General features: G+C 37.0%; 1 protein-coding gene across 1 annotated transcript; it reads left to right on the top strand.

Moving 5' to 3' along the window:
* The first annotated feature begins 15,748 nt into the window (after positions 1 to 15,748).
* Positions 15,749 to 21,223, top strand: LOC121301556 (bone morphogenetic protein 4). The gene is made up of 2 exons (XM_041231045.1): positions 15,749 to 16,069; positions 19,153 to 21,223. The coding sequence occupies exons 1-2, from the start codon at positions 15,751 to 15,753 to the stop codon at positions 19,935 to 19,937; spliced, it is 1,104 nt and encodes a 367-aa protein (XP_041086979.1). The 5' UTR covers positions 15,749 to 15,750; the 3' UTR covers positions 19,938 to 21,223.
* Positions 21,224 to 22,241: the final 1,018 nt, after the last annotated feature.

The following is a 22,241-nucleotide window of genomic DNA, read 5'->3' as shown; positions in this document are numbered from 1 at the left end:
CTGGAGATAGGGGGTCCTTTCATCTATCCCTCTGTATTTCATGCTTAAATGTTTGCAGTAATCTGGAGAATTGTGCTTTTCATTGCTAATACTTTCATTGCTAATTCTATGCTATGCTGCAATACTGTTGATGTATATCATGGTCATTAACTGCTTTTCTATCACATTGGTAGCTCAGACTTTGAATTTACAGCTGTGGCAGGAGGTGTATGTTACAAAAAAAATGTAAAAGCTTCAAATTTTATTTCAAGGACTGACTGTCTGAATGTCAAATGTGTGTGTGTGTGTGTGTGTGTGTATGTGTATGTGTGTATATATATATATATATATATATATATATATATATATATATATATATATATATATATAACGTGTAGTTACTTGTCCAGTTGTCACAAAACTTGCTCAGGGCTTCGTCAGCTCATCAAGTATCTGAATATGTAGAATTTGTCTGTACAGTACAAGTTATCTTTTAAGGAAGTCATATAAAACCTGTGTTTAGTATTATTGGTTTGTGTTAGCCACAGGTTTGTTGATGCATTCAGTATTCACACTTTTAATAACAAATGTTATTTTGAAAATATTATGAGAATCATCATTCTGCTAAACTGAATTGCAACTTTGTAATCTGATTTTAAAAAGCAACTCTGAAATACCACAGCTATTTTGTATTCATCTTTATTTTAAAATTACGGTTATCATTTCCTGTTCAGAAATCCTGGTGAATTATTTAAAAGTTTCAGTCCCCTGTGGCCTCAATAAACCCCTCAGAATCACGTCAATCTGTAACACCAGCGTGCAACCATTAAACTGTCCCTCTGCAACACTTTCCCTCAAATGGATAAAATAAATTGCTGCAAGAGGACAGGTTAATTGTTACACTCTGGTGTACTGGCTGTAGACAGAAGCCATGTTTAAGAGCTCTATTTGGCCACAGGAGGTCTTTAAATGTTTTAAAAAGGCACCAACATGGGATGACTGAAACAGAAAATGATACAAAAAGTGAATCTAAAGGCTATTTGTTTGAATAGTGTCAAAACCATAGCGAGTCACTATTTAAAGTTAGGATGAAGATTAAAGGGTACGATTGCTGTGGTTTATAAAAAGCACAGTGAAGTGTAGTAGAGCACAGAGAGATCTTGGTAAAGCACAGAGAGGTGTGGTTAAAGAAATAAAGAAATGTGGCTGTACTGAGTGTTTGAAAGGTACGGATGATGGTGTTTAGTGTTTAGTACATCAGGAGACATATTAATGACGAGGCGACTCAAAGGGTTCACTTAATGACCAGTTTTATATGTAACCTCACTCTTAAAATACAATTTGTAATTATTTTTTTTTCCACTGCATAATTTCAGCTCCACACTGCCAGAAATTGTTCTGATCTTTCCATTAGGGGTGTATATGAACCTCACTTCTGCAAAACATTGAATAAAATATCACCAGTACTCCATAGAAAATAATGCAATTATTGCTTTAGAAATACAAAAGCATTATTTGCCATTACAACGGAATTAATCAGTAGAGGAATAATAACACATTATATCAACTTTTTGTGTCTGCAATAATTCAGAGTGGCGTTGAGTTCAGGAGCTGCTCTTCAGCTCTATCAACCTGCAATACACACATGTAACATACAGTAGGCTAGATGAAGTGTTTTTGTATTAGTGAGCTCCAGCACCGTCTAGTGTACAGCAGGGTATTGCACAAAAGGAAACTTGATCCAAAGCGATAGATCACTAGTTGGTGCTGGCTCTTACGTCTATAAAAACACTCTGGCTGCTGATCTTGCCCTTCTTACATGTCTATGCAACTAGAACAGAAGAGAATGTCCTGAACTCGTAGTCAAAGCACGTGGACACAGACTCCTCAAACATTATAAATCACATCAGAAATCCACCAATCACAGTGAAGTATTTGCTAAGATTCCGATACCCATTGCCCTGTGTACAGATGCCACCCCGTGCAGAGAACACTGCACCTAATTCCAATGTAAAAAAACCCACAGACCTGGTACCTTTAAGAAACATTACCAAAATGCAGAGATAGAAAAGCAAAAAATGAAATCGCTTAAGAGACGCTTAATGTTTTAATAATAAGTCTCGCCACAGCACAGCACCTGTTGGCTTGCTTGCATTATTCAGGGGCTGTGCCAGATGATTCTGGACTGAACCATTTCCGAGGGGGGGGGGGGGGATAAAAGTTATTTAAAAAAAAAAAAAAGAAATGTTTTAAAAGCTATTTCTGAGTACAATCCTCAGCTTTGCCTTGCGGTCCTCTCGTCCAAACTGGGTGAGATGCACAATAAGAGATACCCTACATACAACGTATATTAACTTTTATATTTTAAACAAAGTGTGTAATAATATTACTATGAATGATTGTAGACATCATGAAAAGATAAGGGGACAGTAAGAAAAAAAATTAAAAATTGTAATTTCACAAGTTGATCATTTAGTTCAGTATTTGTATTATTTACACATGCTTTTCAATGAGTATCCAGCAGAGGGGGCTATAGCTCTCAAATGGCACTCTCCGGCCCTGTTTTAAGCTTCATCTCAGTCTTTCAGGAGTAGCTTGGTGCAGGTGTTTTGCTTGCTTAGATTCACTTTGTTAAGCAGTTTCTGTTTCACTCATACACATCAGTAAGAATTACCTCATATAACTAATGTGCTATTTTTTACATTGTGAAGGTGACTTTACATGCTGTGAATAGCAGCACATTGGAAATGTATTAACAGGGGTCTTGATTGTATGCTGGTCTTTTTACAAGGTGACCTTGAGGGTTTTCTAATGTTTATTATATATGTCAGGTCCCTGAAGGGGTTTCTAATGTTTCTTATATATGTCAGGTCCCTGAAGGGGTTTCTAATGTTTATTATATGTCAGGTCCATGAAGGGTTTACTAATATCTATTTTAAGTCAAGTCCTGTCCCTGAAGGGTTTTCTAACGTTTATTATATGTCATGTCCCTATTGGAAACTATTAGCAGCAACTACACTATTCTGAGTGTAGATCTCACACTGTTAATGACAAAGCAGTCACAATATTTTTTATTTAGATTTAATGACTGTTTGGTGGCTTCCTCTAATCATGTTGAGAGTGCATTCTTTATATATCAGACCTGGCACAGCAAAGAGTGCAAGAGAAAATAAAACACACTCTCAACTTACAGTGCCAGGAAAGTTTGTGAACCCCAGTGATAATTATGGAAATTCCATAGTTTTACCATGACAGACTTCTTGAATCAAAACCAGTCTTTTCTTAAATTTCCAGTAAGGTTTATATTAACCAATTCCATGTCTTTTGAAACAAAATGATGTATGAATTAGGCATACAATGAGTAATTAAGTTTCAGGGTATGTGAAAAGGTAAGTGAATCCTGCTTTTATCAGCTTAATTAAGGGAATAATTAGAATCAGGTGTTTAAATAATTAGGTAGATCTTCAGGGGTGAGTTTGGGAGGCCCCACCCTATATAAAGATCAGAAACTTTGTGAGTTTGGGCTTCACCATACAGGTGTGTGGAAACACGTCATGCCGCCATCAAAAGAAATCTCTGAGGACCTCAGAGAAACAGTTATTGATGTTCATCAGTCTAGAAAGGGTTACAAAACCATTTCTAAGGATTTGGGGCTCCACCAATCCACTGTCAGAAAGCTCAAGACCACAGTCACTGCCGAGGAGTGGTCGTCCTACCAAAATCTCTCCAAGAAGAAACCAGAAAATCATCAAGGAAGTCACAAAGAACCCCAGAGTAATATCTAAGGATCTGCAGGCCATTCTCACCTTGGCTAATGTGAATGTTCATGGCTCAACTATCAGAAAAAGACTGAACAAGAATGGTGTTCATGGAAGGATAGCCAGGAGGAAACCACTGCTATCTAAAAAGAACATTGCTGCCCATCCAAAGAGCACATAGATGATCCACAAGACTTTTGGAACAATGTTCTGTAGAACTTTTTGGCCTCAAACCAAACACTGTGTTCGAACAGAAGAACCTCATCCCAACCATCAAGCATGTTGGTGGGAGTGTGATGGTTTGGGGCTGCTTTGCTGCCTCAGGACCTGGACGGCTTGCCATCATTGACACAACCATGAATTCTGTATTGTACCAGAAGATTCTAGAGGAGAACGTCAGGCCATCCGTCCATGAGCTGAAGCTGAACCGAAAGTGAGTCATGCAGCAAGACAATGATCCTAAACATACAAGCAGATCTACAAAAAAATGGCAGCAGAAGAAGAAATTCCGCATTTTAGAATGGCCTAGTCAAAGTCCGGACCTAAACCCCATCAAAATGTTGTAGCAGGATCTGAAGAAAGCTGACCATGCAAGGAAGCCCTCAAATGTCACCTAGTTGAAGCAGTTCTGTAAGGAGGAATGGGCCAAAATTCCTCAAAACCGATGTGAGAGCCTGACTAACAGTTACAGGAAACCTTTAGTTGAAGTCATTGCTGCTCAAGGTGGTGCCACCAGTTACTGAATCTAAAGGTTCACATACTTTTTCACACATGGATATTGAATATTGAATCATTTGTGGAAAAATAAATGTTGAAAAAGTGTCATGGTTTTGTGTTATTTGTTTAATCAGGTTATCTTTATCTATTATTAGGACTTAGATTAAGATCTAATAACATTTTAGGTTTGAAATATATGAAAATCTCAATGGTTTCACAAACTTTTTCTTGGCACTGTACAGTACCTGGTCTATCAAATATTTTAGATATTTAAAAGAGCCTATGAACTATGAAAAGGCAATGGTGACTGGTGCATAATTCATTGTTATAGTATTTTCAATACATACTCCAGGCTCCGATCCCTCTACAAATACTGCGATGAGAAGAAGAGGATGAGGCAGAGGTGCTGGTGGTGCTGGAGAGAAGCGCTTGACCCCCCCCCCTCCCCCCGTTGATGACACAGCCCTGACGAGGGCTGAGGAGAGCGGGGACAGCAACCACAGGGACTCCTCGTTGGAGTTGCTTCGAAAGCAACTTCAATCCACATTATAAAAACCAGGTGCTGAACCACCCTGAACTGGAGGGGGACGATTCACATGATGAAGCCTATTTATAGAAACAGACAAAAAAGCAGCATGTGGAGCAGCCTAAGGGCATGCTAAACAAGGCAATATTGTCCATCACAGCTAGCAATAATAGATAGCACACACATTGCCTAGTGTAAATAAATATATATATAATTTGTGTGTCTTTGTTACTGTAGATATGTATACGTTCTCAGCTGTTTCTTCCCACTTTTATCAATACAGTAGACCAGAGCTGTCCAACTTTTCTAGATAAAAGGGTTCTAAAAATATCATGTGCAAAGAAAAAGTTTACTGAAAAGATGTAATAGCAACTATACTCATACTCTGCTGCGGTAGTTTTATGCTCAAAAGACATTTTCCACACATTTCCTCCATTAATTCACTCCTATTTTTTGAAAGCAGAAAATCCTATTAATGTGACAAAGTGAAAATCTTAAAAGTGAAACGTGAAATATGTCATGTAAGTTATTTGGCTCTTGTTTTGTAAAATGTACCTCTTAAAGAGCCATATTGTATTTGCCATGCATGGTAGAAAATTGATATGATATCTGCTGATAACTTTTGGCTAGTATAAAAATTTTTTACGAAAGACTATTAATTTTTTTATATTCTTCTTTAGCAAATTAATGTTTTTAAATCCAAGAATTCACATTGCTATACGTATCTCTCCAATTAAACAAAGAAGCAGACACTTAAGCTTGCAGTTTGAGGCAAGGGTGATTATTACCTTCTGAAGAAGGGACTAATAAGAAAGTGCATTTGCAGTAAAACGTACATCCTGTCATGTGGTTATCTGTGTATTCAGGCCAGCGTCTTCACAGGCTTGCTTATTTTTAAAGAACATTCAGTCCACACTTTGTATTTTCTACATGCAAACCTCAAACAGCATTCAATGAAATGAAATAAAAAACTTTCATTTTACAACTTCTGGAAAGTTTGTGAAAGAGCTGGGCTTTTCAAAAAGCACTTTTCCACATGAAACTAAATCATTAAAACTCAGTATAACGCAACAGCGGTTGCAAATATCACACAGATACAGGAATGTGAAACTGCTGAAGCTGCTTTCTCGTTAAAGTGCATAAAACTAACACAATAATTCCAGAGCATCTGATGTAATGTGTATTGTCATAACATCGTAGATATCTCCTATTTGAAAGATGCACACATGATGTTGAATGTGTATTTCAGTTTTAATGGTATTTATTTCTTAGCTGTTAGTGAATAAACAATGAAGGAGCACAGGAGACGCGCATTTCCTCTGAGAGTTTGAGTTTCTTTCTTTCTTTTTATTAAGGGAGTTAATCAAAACATTCCACATTTCTGCTTTGTGTCTTTTTGTTAGAACTCCAAGCAGCATCACGCTCTGACTCACTTTCCCAGCACCAACTGCTGCTTTTTCTGTTTTCAAAGATGACTGTGTTCCTAATTGCAACATAAGAAGATTCAGAAGAACATTAGAAGATTTGAGATAACAAATGGAGGGCTTTCAGCCCATCTAATCTCGTCTATTTCCTAGCAGGTAATTGATCTGAGAGCTTTGTCAGGTCAGGTCTTAAAGGATCCCAGTGATTCAGCCTCAATAACATTACTAGGTAGCCCATTCCATACCCTCCCCATTCACTGCGTGGAGAAGTGTATCCTTTCCTCTATTCTAGTCTATCTCCACTTAATTTTCAATCGTGTTAAGCTTGACTTAAAAATATTGATGAATGCAGCCTCTCTAACAGAAAGGGGTAATGAGGGGGTCCCTGAGTGGCTCACCTGGTAAAAGCACAGTGGCGTGGTGTGCAGGGCGAGTCATACAGCAAGTTTACATCCTGGCTGTGTGCAGTCACCGTTCTTCATCTAGGGATTCTGGAGGGAGTGTTGCTTTGGCTCTGCCGCTCCTGTGGGTTAGGGAGGCGAAGGAACTGGCAGGGACTGCTCCTTATTGCACTGCTTCTGTGTGGGGAATTGCGGAGGTGAGGGGAAAATGATTGGACATTTCAAAGCAGTTTTGGAGGCAGCTGGAACTATTCCAATTGACAGAGATCTGCAGTTGCAGGCATTAGTATTATCACCCTACACTTAATGTAAGAAAAATAGGTAATTATTTCCACGTCTGAGAAAAGTGCTCATAGCAAACAAAGATAATGACTACAGAACAGAATAAAATATAAAATAGCAAAGCCCACACTCGGCAATAATCAAAAAGTACCACAGAACATATTCAACTGAAACGCTTGAAAGAAGTGGACGTCCAAAGAACATTACAGGTACAGCAGATAGGAGAATCATCCCACAGCTATCCATAATAAACAGCCAAGACTTAAAGAAAGATTTCAAAGCATCAGGTATAATAGTGTACAAAAGAACTGTACAAGGCATCTGAACACAAAAGACTTGTATACACGTAGACCTCACTGCAAAACACTTTGAAAGAAAATTCTTAAAACAAGCCATCTGAAATTTGCCAAGAATTATGAACAGGAACCTGAAGCATTTTTTTCTGGTCCAATGGATCTTTTCCACTCAGATGGACCACAGTATGTTTGAGGAACAAAATGAAAAGCCTTAAATGAAGAAAACCTCCAATTAAACATAAAGATGGTTCGATCATAATAAGGGGCAACTGTTTCTAAAAGTGTGGGGGGGGGAACAAGGTTCGGGGATGAGGGTGTAGGTGGAGGGTTGCAATGGTTTTCATCAATAAATGAAAATACTATTTTGAGAATACACTAAATGACCTCAATTCCTTTGAGTTTGCATTAATTTTCTATATGAAGACGCTGCTCTTCAGTTCTAGTTGCTTGCCATAGATATAAACAGCAGTTATAAATGAAGGTGAAAAATCCCTGACTTTTAATTAGTGAATAAGAAGTGGACACCCAGGATTAATCTTTCATGTTGAAGCTCCTTGCCACTCAGACAGTGCATGTCCTTTTGTTTTGCTTGGTAGCTCATTTTCCATAACTTTGATCATATTTGCAATCATTCTGACTGTTTTTGCCTAAATACTGAGTTTTATTTAATGTTTGTTTCATATCACCTGGGTAAGTACTTTGAACTAAAAACATGTGTTTTAAAAAGCATGTAAATGTGTAAATACAGTCAGCACTCACATATCTGACCCTATAAAATGTTTACTTCATTGATGGTTAAACGCGTGTGACGTATAGCTGATTATTTCATTCTGGCCTGTTCCAACCCTTGTCCATTTTTCAGGGAACACAGAAAAGATAAAATGTCAAAAATACATAGCTTAATTCAGAACGATACCATTCTGAAAATGTCACTTGCCAAAAGAGACGACTGTGGACATGTGGACTCTAACACAGTACATACTTTTAAATCTGGTGCATATTGTAGCGCTATGTAAAATTCCCCATTAACGACCAACAGCAAAATGAAATCAAAATGTTACCCATGCACAGAACTGCTCCAAATGTAAAAGGCAATGCAATTCAGCAAAAGAATTTCCAGAATTAAAACAGTATTACATTTTATATTGCAGCAGCTGGTCTCATTTGCTTTGTTGTTACTGGTGAAACTGAAGGAAGCGCTGTGTAACTGCACAATAAAGAGAGACTGATTTGCACATGTGAGAAAAAAAAAACCACACAGGCTGTGATGGATAAATACACTGTAACATAGAAAACTGAAAACTGGTGACAGTCTGAAATCATGTGTGACGGGGAAGGGATACCCACTGGGCGGCACCATATTTCCAGTCTCAGTATTGTGATGTGTATTGTACACTACTGGACTTGAGTCAGCTGTGGTCTGGTACAAAATCTAAAGCAGGCAAATTGATATAGGAGACATTTTGTTTCTCGTACAATACAACACAGGTAATATTTTAGGGTTACAGATGGTTACAGGCAACAGCAGTTCAGTTATGACATTCCTTATCCAAGAACCCACACAAGGAATGTCAATACCAGGTTTTATTACTATAAGAACAGAACATGTATGAACGCTAAAACCAATGCTTGTCAGTAGCTGATGTTACAAATTCGGTCTTAAAGGATTCTAGTGATTCAACATCAACAACAGGGCTTGGTAACCCATTCCATCCCCTCAGCACTCTGTGTGGAAAGGTGCCTCCTTCCCTCTGCTCTCAGTATCTCCACTTATTTCCAACTGGATCGTCTGGTCCTGGATTCAGTGCTAAGTTTGGCTGGGATTAACTGTGTCAACTCCTTGTAAGGTTTTAAAGACTCTGATTAAGTCTCTCCAAATCTTTTTCATGCTAAGCTTAACAGATTCAATGCTCTCAACATTCTTAACGAATTCCTTTAAGTTCTGGGATTAGTCTGGTTGCTCTTCACTGGACTCTCTCTTTGTATTGCAGGGACTAGAACTATTCACGGTATTCTCAGGATACAGGTGAAGGTATAAGTGTGACATAATCACTACAAACAGACAGTGCCCCAGATTCTGATCAACTGAACAGCTATTGCTAGAGGATTTTCTCATCAAGTTGCATCACAATTGGATAACAATCCTGTGGCTAGAATGGTATCCTTGTAGCTGATAATAAACACAATTACCATGGCCATCTACAAAAAGGGCTGAAATAACAATGTTTTTTGTGAATTGGTCAAATGCTGCCATATATATATATATATATATATATATATATATATATATATATATATATATATATATATATATATATATATATATATATAGTTGACACTATTTTTCTGTGATTTTTTATTGCTTTAATTCAAGCTTGCAATTCAACAACTGAAATCACTACATTTTCAGTGTCCAGTGTCCAGTTTTCGAAAATAAATGTGTTATAAAGTTTCTTTTGATTCTCGGTAAAATTCTAGGTGATGCAAAACTTGACTGGTACTACATCCGGTTAAACAGATCTCTTTTTGCAACCCTTACTTTCAGAGAGCCTTACACTTTCATGGCAATTTCATCCTCCAGAGTGAAGATGTTTCTAACCCTTTCGGTCTTTCTGTCAGTATCCAACCAGCAGCCTCCTCTAATGACAGACATTCTTTGCAGCCAATAAGATGTACGTCTCTGAAGACACTGCAGTGCTGGAATGGTCTGCAAATGCAAGTGTAACACACATTTCCTTTTTTTTTCAGAATGATGTTTTATTGGCTTTTGAACAGCACTCACAAAACACTCATCTCCCAATGCAATACAACCAAAAGAGTTCATATTAAACAGAGCTATGCAATTCCGTAACTATATGACATAAATAAATAAATAAATACATTAACATGTCAGTGCTCTCAAGTCGAAAGCATGTAGGTATAAACCATTACAGCATGCCAGAGACCAGAACACTGCCTAGATGAAGACATTTCTGAGTCAACAAAAACTCCTAGGTCTTTTTCATAGATTCCTTCTCCAATTTCAATATCTCCCATATGATATTTATAATGTACATTTTTATTTCCTGCGTGCAGTACCTTACACTTTTCTCTATTAAATGTCATTTGCCATGTGTCTGCCCAGTTCTGAATCTTGTCTAGATCATTTTGAATGACCTTTGCTGCTGCAACAGTGTTTGCCACTCCTCCTACTTTTGTGTCGTCTGCAAATTTAACAAGTTTGCTTACTATACCAGAATCTAAATCATTAATGTAGATTAGGAATAGCAGAGGACCTAATACTGATCCCTGTGGTACACCGCTGGTTACCACACTCCATTCTGAGGTTTTTCCTCTAATCAGTACTTTCTGTTTTCTACATGTTAACCACTCCCTAATCCATGTACATGTGTTTCCTTGAATCCCAACTGCGTTCAGTTGTTCCACAGCAGGGTACAGCTTTTTTTTAAATGTATTTATTTATTTTTTTTTTTTTAGCAAGAATTAAAAGATTAAGAACTAGTCTTTGTTCTGGATAAAAAAAAGATATAGAGAGATATTTATATGAGTATTAAAAATTGTATTTATATGAAGGAAAAGATCTGGCCAGAATTTAACTTTTGTGCAATACCAAATTAAATGTGGCAAGTCATAATTTTCTTTGCTACATCTCCAGCATACATAATTATTTATTAATGTACAATTATACAATTGATACTGGGATAAAGTAAACATTATGTAGTATTTTATATTGCATCGAACAGTTTTGCATTTTGTCAGGATAAACAGACATTTTTACTGACCAATTTCCAAATATAATTTTCAAATTTAGTTTTAAATGCATTTTCCCAATATGATTTTAAAGGGCCGTCAAAGACCATTTGACTATCATGAAATAGCCTGTATAATTGTGACACGAATCTATGCACGTTTTTAGAGTCAGACAAAAACTGCTCAAATTTGGTATTCTGTGGCCAATAAGGTGATCCACTATATAATTTAGAAAGAGTGAATTGAATATGATTATATACAGATGAGTCACTTAAGTTGTATTTTACTTTGAAAGTCTTACAGAGGGAAAGAAATGATCAGTAATTATTTATCTAATTGTATTTATATCAGCATTGATCCAGGAGTTGCTCCCAAGACATTTTTTCCTTATAGATTGAGACTGGATTATTCAAAATATTTGAAGAGAAATAAATTAGTCTTTTATCATTAAGTTCAAACATTGCTTTCTTCAGAAGATAATTTGGAACTCTAAATCTCTATATAAAGAAGTCTCTACCGATGGCGGGGGGGGGGGGGTACTTTGTGAAAAGGACTTCCGAAGCAGACAGACAGCTTTCTTTTACCTTGTGTAGCACCAGGTTGCTTTAATATTAAAATACATGTTTTTGCGAAAGCATATTTTCGATCTAAATAATGGAAGTGCACACTTACAAGATTTTTGAAGGTCATTTTTAAAAAATGTTTTTAGCTAAAATCACTTTAGTTCCCCTCGGACATTTAAAAAAATACAAAAAGGATCTTGATTATTCAAATTACATTTACAGTGCTTTGAAAAATAAGAACAAACCATTGCACCACTGTCAATAATGTGTGACTGGAGGTGCTGTGTTATTAGTGTTGTGTAACTGAGGGTGCTATATTATTAGTGTTGTGTGACTGGAGGTTCTGTATTATTAGTATTGGTGTTGTGTGAATGAAGGTGCTGTATTATTAGTGTTGTGTGAGTGGAGGTGTTGTATTATTAGTGTTGTGTGAGTGGAGGTGCTGTATTATTAGTGTTGGTGTTGTGTGAGTGGAGGTGTTGTATTATTAGTGTTGGTGTTGTGTGAGTGGAGGTGTTGTATTATTAGTGTTGTGTAACTGGAGGTGCTGTATTATTAGTGTTGGTGTTGTGTAACTGGAGGTGCTGTATTATTAGTGTTGGTGTTGTGCAACTGGAGGTGTTGTATTATTAGTGTTGTGTAACTGGAGGTGCTGTATTATTAGTGTTGGTGTTGTGTGACTGGAGGTTCTGTATTATTAGTGTTGTGTAACTGGAGGTTCTGTATTATTAGTGTTGTGTGAGTGGAGGTGCTGTATTATTAGTGTTGTGTAACTGGAGGTGCTGTATTATTAGTGTTGTGTAACTGGAGGTGCTGTATTATTAGTGTTGTGTGTGTGGAGGTGCTGTATTATTAGTGTTGTGTAACTGGAGGTGCTATATTATTAGTGTTGGTGTTGTGCAACTGGAGGTGTTGTATTATTAGTGTTGTGTAACTGGAGGTGCTGTATTATTAGTGTTGGTGTTGTGCAACTGGAGGTGTTGTATTATTAGTGTTGTGTAACTGGAGGTGCTGTATTATTAGTGTTGGTGTTGTGTGACTGGAGGTGCTGTATGATTAGTGTTGGTGTTGTGTGAGTGGAGGTTCTGTATGATTAGTGTTGGTGTTGTGTGAGTGGAGGTGCTGTATTATTAGTGTTGTGTGACTGGAGGTGCTGTATTATTAGTGTTGTGTAACTGGAGGTGCTGTATTATTAGTGTTGTGTGACTGGAGGTGCTGTATTATTAGTGTTGTGTGACTGGAGGTGCTGTATTATTAGTGTTGGTGTTGTGTGACTGGAGGTGCTGTATGATTAGTGTTGGTGTTGTGTGAGTGGAGGTGCTGTATTATTAGTGTTGTGTGACTGGAGGTGCTGTATTATTAGTGTTGTGTGACTGGAGGTGCTGTATTATTAGTGTTGGTGTTGTGTAACTGGAGGTGCTGTATTATTAGTGTTGGTGTTGTGTGACTGGAGGTTCTGTATGATTAGTGTTGGTGTTGTGTGAGTGGAGGTGCTGTATTATTAGTGTTGTGTAACTGGAGGTGCTGTATTATTAGTGTTGTGTGACTGGAGGTGCTGTATTATTAGTGTTGTGTAACTGGAGGTGCTATATTATTAGTGTTGGTGTTGTGCAACTGGAGGTTCTGTATTATTAGTGTTGTGTAACTGGAGGCGCTGTATTATTAGTGTTGTTGTTGTGTGCAATTTGACATAAAACCAAAGTTCATGCTGACAGAAGCCTGTCCTAATCACCTTCCACTCGCTCGCCTGGTATTATTTATAGGAAGCATATATTTATTTGGATGTCTGGTACATTAAGTTAAATAAGTTTCCATGTACTTTGATGCTTTATTGTGTCTGCTCTACAGAAACGAATTTCAAACAATGATAAATCTATCGAAGGAGGAAACCAGCAATTGCACAGCCTCCTTTTATAGTCCGAATGCCGCTGACTCGTGCCAGTGTGATTAGTCTGTCGTTAATGTGTTAGTCACGCCAGGAATGTAAACATGCCAAATGTGCGCTATATGGATGAAACCTGTCCGAGTCTCCCTGCTGCTGTACTCAATCTGAAGAAGTATGTAATGAACGTATCAGAATTACACAACATAATAACCGCATTATCTGAAAGTAAAACGACTTACGATATTTACAAAGGAAATTGATTGCGTAGTGTCATCGTGACTAATGTGTATTGTATGCAATCATACCAGGTCAGTTGCAATGAACAAAAATTAGCGTACTGGGGATAATAATAATATTTTTTATATGGCGCCTTTCATAGGGGAGCACGATCACAAAGCACTTCACGAGACTGGGGTGTGTGTGAGAGTCACTTACAACAAGGTCTCACTCGAAAGATGGAGCACAAGGCACTTGCTCAGGGTCACAAGCCCGTTTTTTTAACCACTGGACCACACAGCCTCCAACGGATGATTCTGTGGTTAGTGCGGAGGACGGCACTAAACTAATATGCAAGTTAATACCAAGTGCAACGAACTAAGCAGCTCAAGACAGTCCCCAGCTGCGTATTAAGCTTTCTCGATTGCAACGAACCCAAAGCAGGGGCGTCATTTGAGAAACATGTATAAATTGTATCTGAAAGTACAGTTTGAAAACTTGTAAGAATGTGTTGGTTAACATTTATGTATTAGCTAAATCTGGACTTTTTGTGGTTAAATCTAGAGGAAAGTACGCGATTTACATTTAAACAGGTGTTGTGAAATATCTGCATCCCATGGAATCTTTGCACCCCCCGCCCATGTAAATATGGGAAAGGAGCAGTTCACGTCTTTAGAATTGGTTTCAATGCACAGTTAAAGCGGCAGGTAAACGTCAAAGGCGAATAAGGAAAATAACTATTTAAAAAGTGTTGAAATTAAGTTCTAAGCAGAGCAATATACAAAACAATTCCATGAAAGCGGAGGGAGCAGCTTTAATGAGAAACAAACTTCAAATTAACCGAAGCCTTTTGTGCAAAAAATCTACCTCTGCATACATTTGATATTGCAGCTGGCTAAAGGAGGGGGGTTGCCGTTCTGCAGAAGCTTGAACCCCGATCTACGGCTCTTGGGGTTTTTCCTCTGAGGTGCTAACCGCTAAAAACTAAAAGTTAATGTTGAGTTTTATTTATTTATTTATTTATTTTACATCGGACCAGGTATAGGCCTACATGTTAAAATTAAAAGGTAAGCATATTCCTGCTACTTTTTTAAAAGTTAGGCCTGCTGTTAAAATATAATCTATTTAATGTTTACTTGTGACTAAAAGCGTGCGGTGTAAAGCACACTGAATACATTAAATCTGTATTTACTTTTCACAAATACTACAGTAATAGAGTGTATTACACGAATAGCCTACATATATTTAAGTTCAAATATTCCGTAAAATTGTCTAGTTTTAGCCGTGACTGTGCCGTGATGTACATATTTTCACCCTAGCCACGATTGCCATCGTTTGGATGTACTGAGAAATTAAGGTTTTATAGGGTATACATGAAATATTAACATTTTTATCAACACCTGTTATAGTCTACAGTGCACCTGTGCTCTTGTAAACCAAAGCATTTGTTTGGTGTGTGAATTGAATAGTGAGGACCAATAAAGTTTTGTTTATCCTCTAACGCAGCTTGATTAATTTTGGTGGTGTTTAGCAAAATGTGTTTATAAATGTGAGTTTGGTCTAAGAAAATGGGAAAATATTAATGCAAGTCAGCCTTAGTATTTAAATTCGAGCGTAAATACCTTTCAGTAGCCTACATAAGTTTCTTAAGTTCGAAAAATGTTTAAGTACATTGCGAGTGGACATTTAAACAAAAATGCAGCGAGATGTAAAATAAAGGTAGCAGTGTCACATTCCACATTCTGCATTTCTGTTAATAATAATAATAATAATAATAATAATAATAATAATAATAATAATAATAATAATAATAATAATCTCAAGCCAAATTAGGAAATACTGTAACCGGGGATCCCATCTCACGACAAGTGATGCGTGTGAAAAGGTGGAGTTTAAGCTCAGTATAAATGGGAGCAGCCTCTGGAATTTCATTCATTCGTCTCAGCACAGACCATGCTGTCATTACAGAGAGCTGCATGCGTCAGGTACCTCGTGGCCTGCGTGCTTTTACTGTGTGGAACGCCGGGGGCGGAACTGAGCCCGCGCCACCCGCAGCCAGCACGGGACACGCTGCTCCTCGAGGCTGTGAAGAAGGGAATACTCGAGGCTGTGGGAGTCGCGAGCCCGCCCGTTCCCCGCGAGGCAGTGCCCACGCACGAGCTGTGGAGGGCGCGGAGCCTGTATGAGGAGAAGCTCCGTGAACTCCGGGAAAACACGACCGGACAAGACATGCAATCAGCCGAGACCAGGACAGTTCGACTTACAGCAAAGTGTGAGTAAAACAGACAAGCAACATTAACTGATGTATCAGTCGTGTTTTAACAACTGTTTTGGTAACTTTTGTATTATTATTGTTATTATTATTATAACATGGTTTGCGCTTGGAAGGAGCCTTTCAGGAAAAGATAACTAAATGTTGTAATGTACAGTATTATTATTTATTATTATTATTATTATTATTATGAAAAGAGTTTTAGGTTTAGGACGTAATTGAAAACCAATTTTACTAATATAGCAGAATACTTTGTACCCTAGAAAAAGCCTTGCAATTAATGTGACAGAATAACACTGCAGAGATATCTGCAAACCCTATATGAACCGCATATTTCCTTTCACAACAAAATAAATATGCATTCATCTTAAAATAAATAGAAAATGTTTTTCATGTAGGCAAAGCACAACAGTTTGTGTTATACATTTTTAGAGTGTGTTATTATTATTATTATTATTATTATTATTAATAATAATAATAATAATAATAATAATAATAATAATAATATATAATAATAATATCTTACTACTACGACTACTGTTAGTGTGGCAAACATGCAAAAACAATCATGGAGTTTCCATGTGGGGCAATTTACACCTGAAATGGCGATGTGCGTGCACGTTTGGGAGAATTACTCATATAAATCAGGTTTGTGGCCAAAAAAAAAAAAAAAAACAGCCAAAGAGAGGGATAGGGTGAATCTAATTTACTCGTGTAAATGACGAAACACAAGTGAAAAACCACGCCCAGTTTCACATGGAAACCCGCATTTCACCTGTAAATGTTAATCAGCGTGTTTATCCTTAACTGTAAATATTGCAAGAGAGCAGGTCAGTTGTTACTGTGGATTCCAAGACGGCAGAAAGTAGTGGCTGATGGGCGATTTTATGGTTAGCAGTGGTGTAGTTCATCTTTATGATAATGCAGATGGCTTTCTTATTATTTGTTTTTGCTGTGTCTTGTTGTATATCTCTTGTGGGTTTACAGTTTTGTATACAACCACTTACCATGAACTGCGTTATGCCTGTGTTATAGTATTAAAACAGCAGTTTGAGAGTGCCCTTGCTGTAAAACCTACACTAAAGTTAAACTCAAAGTGCAAGTGAGCTGCTCAAATGTAACTGAGTTAATTCCCGTCTTTTTTTTTACCCCAATTTTGGGAACGAATTAATGCACTTCAGTCCGTTTCATCAGTATCTGCCACCTCCCATTCAAGTGCCCACTACCCTTATTTGCCCAAGCGTGATAATGAATGCTTCCTCAGCAGCTGTCAGCCGTCTGGATGGGTAGGGTTTCTAAGCCAGGGTAGTATACGCAGCATCACTTGGTCCTCTGTATGCTGTATTGACGGTTTTCAGCCATGGTGTCACAAAGACGACTGGAGTGGGGGACGTCAGACCAGAAACAGGAACCAGGAAATAAACAAAGAGATGGAGTTTTGGGGAAGCTGAGCACTTCCTTGCACTCAGCATTTTAATAAATGAACAGACAGTAAATAAAAAGGTTGTAACAAAAACAGCACACGGCATGTGAGGTCAAAATAAACAGACAAACAAAACGGACTAACACTAAACAAACCCGGTGAGCTGATATTTTTAACTACTACTACTATTATTAATATTATTATTAATATTATTGTTACCTCCGTCTCTAATCCCGTTCTCCACTCACTGAACACACAACCCCGAGTATGTGAAAAATATGTAGCTTTTATGTAGCTGTACTAAGACTCGATTGCTAATCAATCATTCAACTGGAGTCTCTACAACTGCACGTGAATTAATAAAGTGCAATTCCCCGTGCTCACATATTATTACATTTTACTTGCACTTGAAGTGCTGTGCAATACTCGTGCCTAAATACGAATATACATTTTAAACACTCATGTTACACAGACCCATTTATATCCCTTGTACCAATGACTACACACCAAGATTAACACACAAAATACAACACAATATACACACAGGGACGGGCACTATGCCACACATGGTGATCTACAATACCTGTTGGTCAGTTTCATTTTATACCTCCAAGTTTATTTTTAATTAATGAGTCATAAGATAAATTAGTTGAAGCAGTATTCACTACTAACGACATGACACCCCACTAATGACATTTGAAAAATAATTTGGGAAAGAGCAGTAAAACACATTATTAACCAACCAGACACAAGGTATTTTGCTTTATTACAGCAGCTTAGAATCACTTGTGTACCAGTTCCCTGCGCATGGAAACCACATTTTCACAAAATTTCACTAGTAATCTTCAAAAACAGCACAAGTACTTTACGCATAGCTAATTTACATATCAACAACCACCTTTCACATTCATTTGCATGAAGTTGGATGAAAAGCCCAATTTACTCAAGTAAAATAAACTTAGCAAACGGAAACCCCAAAAAGCATTTTACACAAGACATTTTTGTCATGTAAATGTCTCAAGTTAAAAAAAAAAGCTTGCATGGAAACCCCATGAATGATGCTACTTTTTAAATTAATGTTTTCTTGTTTTCACAAGACACCAACAATACATTTGTAATATGAAGACGGTATGTATGAAGTTTCACAAATATCAGTTAATAGAAACGTAGGCAAGCTGTGGCCAAGTGTTCAAAATAAAAGGGTAAATTAATGTTAAAGTGAATAAATAAATATAACCCTTTGGGAACCTACCAGTGGGTCACCTATATATCATATATATATATATATATATATATATATATATATATATATATATATATATATATATATATATATAATGAAACAGAAATATCTGATAAACAGTTTTATGGAGTTCGAGAAGTTACCCTCCAAGACAAAAAAAAAACACTTAAACATACATAATATGCCTTTAATATCTTTAACTTCTGTGTTTGTTTAGTGGTTTAAGATTTAGAAATTATTATTACACCAAATGTAAATCTTATAATAATAATGTCCACATATACATATATATATATATATATATATATATATATATATATATATATATATATAATATATTATAATATATATATATATACACTCTATGAACAGGTTAAAGAAAACGATTTATAATAACTTTCTTTATTTCTTCTACAGTAGAACCTTCTGTTGAAAGTGTAGAACTACACAAAGGAGTTGCCAGCCAACACACTCAGAAGTTCAAGGCAGTTTTCCACAGGACTAACCTAATTACAAACAAACTCCACATCATACGCGCTGAACTAAAGCTTTACGAACAACTAGTTAATGCCCTTCACCCCAGAAAGCTTCCTTCCAGGATTACCCTTTACAAACTACAGAAGACTGCTCCGGACAGTGAACCCACTGCAAACCTCATTGCCTCAGATCTCTTGGCCTTCAAAAACATTGATGTCAAAGCCGTCGTTTCAGAATGGCAAGCAAGCTCGGAAATCACTTTGGAACTGGGGATCGAATTTGTTCCACAAGCCAATGAAAGCCTCTTATCCTGGGCAGAACTTCAGCAACTCACGCTGCAGATCGAAACCCAGGGAAGAGAAGATAGACAGAGAAGGAAAAGATCTGTGGCATCCAAGGAGGACTGTAAGAAAAATGAGAATGAGTGCTGCCGAAAATCGCTGACTGTGTCTTTTAAGGAAATTGGCTGGACTGACTGGGTGGTTGCTCCCGAATCCTACACCATGTATTTCTGTGATGGATCCTGTCCTCATAATTACAAGCCAGCTAGCATGCATGCACAGATCAAATCTAGAATGCACTTTTTCTCAAAAGGAGCAACACCTGCTCCCTGCTGTGTCCCAGCCTCATACGAACCCATGGTTTTAATGCACTATAACACTGAGGGGAAACTGACTTTGACTCCTTTCAATGATATGATTGTCAGCAAGTGTTATTGTGCTTAGGTTTATAGGAATGTAAGAATGTAAGAAAAAGACATTCAGCCCATCAGTGCTCATCTGGTTCCTTACTTAATCTCAAAACTTGAGTCTGATCTTAAAGGAGCCCAATGATTCAGCTTCAAAACTATGACTAGGTAACCCATTCAATACCCTCACTGTGTGAAGGTGTCTCCTAACCTAAGTCCGTTTCCAACAGTGTCCTCTGGTCCTGGTTTTTCTACTGTGCTTAGAGTATAGGTTGGGGTTAGCTTTGTCAGGTCATTTTAAGATTTTAAAGACTCCCTCTAATGTGTGTGCAGGTAACACAAAATAAACTAAAAACTGCCATACTATTTATAATTCAAAGCTATAGAATCTGAAAATGTTGCAAAAGTGTGTATGAAAAATGTTAAATATATTGTGTGTTGTTTGTCCAGCCTGCACACTGATAAGCCACAGCTCTGTGATTATACTGAGATTACCCCAAAAAGTGCATTATGTGGATTCTAAAGGGCTCTAAAGCATCCAAAAATATATATTATAACTTCCACTGAGTGTCAACAAAACAGTGTGCAGAAATTGTGCTTAACATTGTACATGATTGTGGAACACAGTAGCTTTCTTTTTATATATATCTTAAATGCATTTGGTCTTTGTTTTTGTATCACGAACGAATTCCAGTATGTTGTTGTTTTATCCCAGGCTGCTTTCAGTTGAGGTTGAAGCTACACAGCCAGAAAAGGGTTTGGCTAAAATCAGCAGCTAGTTCAAAGTTCAAAGACAACATAATAAGAAGGGAACTTTCACTTACATATGACGTAGTGCAGCATGTTTCACAATTAATCAACAATTTTCAAACACTGCCTTCACAACTATATCATATTAGGGATTTTAGGAATAAGATTTCTTTACTGTTTCTTATGTTTCTGCTGATATTAGTATTTACACACAGCTTAGTAACTGTTCCAGCACAGTTATTTTTTTTCCCCAACTGGGTCGGCTTCTGAAAAAACTCCTACAAGCTGATGTGGTTTAAAAAATGACTGGTAGTGTAAATATTACTGTTGTATTACCCTACTGGTCACCTCACTTCAGGATTTTAGGAGTCTTTTCAGAAGCAGACACCATAGTTGAAGTAAATATTAGTAAGCTTGGTAAATAGCATAGCAACTCAAAGTTAAACATATCAGACACGTAAGGTAATATTAAATAAAATATGCCTGTGCTTAATTGATCTTAGGTTTCTTAAGATACTGTTTTTCAATATTTGAATGCATTATCACAAATACATTTCTGTATAAAAAAGAAATATGTTAAATGAAAACCTATTTAAAAAGTTATTCTCAGGCACAATAATAAAGTGCTGTGCAATATATTTAATATAGGTAAGTAAGAACAAAAGTATTTATAAAGAATCATATTTATTGTAACTTATTTACTATTTAAATATTTATTTAAAAAAATGTTTTCTGAATTTGTAATATTACAGACTTGTTAAGCTTTATTTTTGATAATAAAATGATTTTTAAAGAACTCACTGATTTTGTTCTTCAAAGCGGACACCTGCAGGGCTGGTCTTTGTCCTCCAGGGGCTGTAGCTCACATCTGCTGTCTAATCTGCTCTGTTCTGCTCTGCTAATTATATATATAATTAGACTTGTAGGACTCAAGTCACATTTTTCGTGACTGAGACTCGAGTCATGCCGGCAAAAGACTCGGACTCGACTCAGACTCGACCTTGTGTGATTCGGACTCGGACAATTGATCTCTGTGAGATATTAACAACGAGCACTTTTTTTATTTTCTATTGCACAAGTAATAGTACAGTTACTAGGAAGCTGCACAGTAAAAACCCAACAAAACATCCAATTGCTGGTTAACCCTATTGTGTTTGCAGCCAATCATAGTAAGAATAAGAAATTGGAAGCAAGTTAGGTTGTGGCGTAAACCCCAACACAAATCCAACCTCAACAATCACAGACTACGTTTTTTTGCATTAAGTTTTATAAGGAATAAATAATGTCAGCATGGTAAACAGGTAAATAATTATTTGGCTTTTAACAAGCCTTTTTCTTTGTTGCTTTAACCGTGTTCGGTTTGTTAAGCACTGTAGATATACAATGTAGAAATACATTTCTAAAATAGAGCATTGGTCACCTTAATAATTATCAGAAAGTCGCTGTGTGATTAAATATTCTGTGCTTTGCCATCACGGTTTGCAAGTAACATCAATTAATTTACCTGGCAAATTCAGTGTGAAACTAGGCACTAAATTCTTAAATTGAAAATTGCCTTCCGTCAAACAGGCATATCAGACTGATGAGAGAA

The sequence above is a fragment of the Polyodon spathula genome, chromosome 27, assembly GCF_017654505.1.
Source record: "Polyodon spathula isolate WHYD16114869_AA chromosome 27, ASM1765450v1, whole genome shotgun sequence".
Lineage (NCBI taxonomy): Eukaryota > Metazoa > Chordata > Actinopteri > Acipenseriformes > Polyodontidae > Polyodon > Polyodon spathula.
Note: the sequence above shows the minus strand (reverse complement) of the source record. Positions and strands in the feature narration are given on the sequence as shown.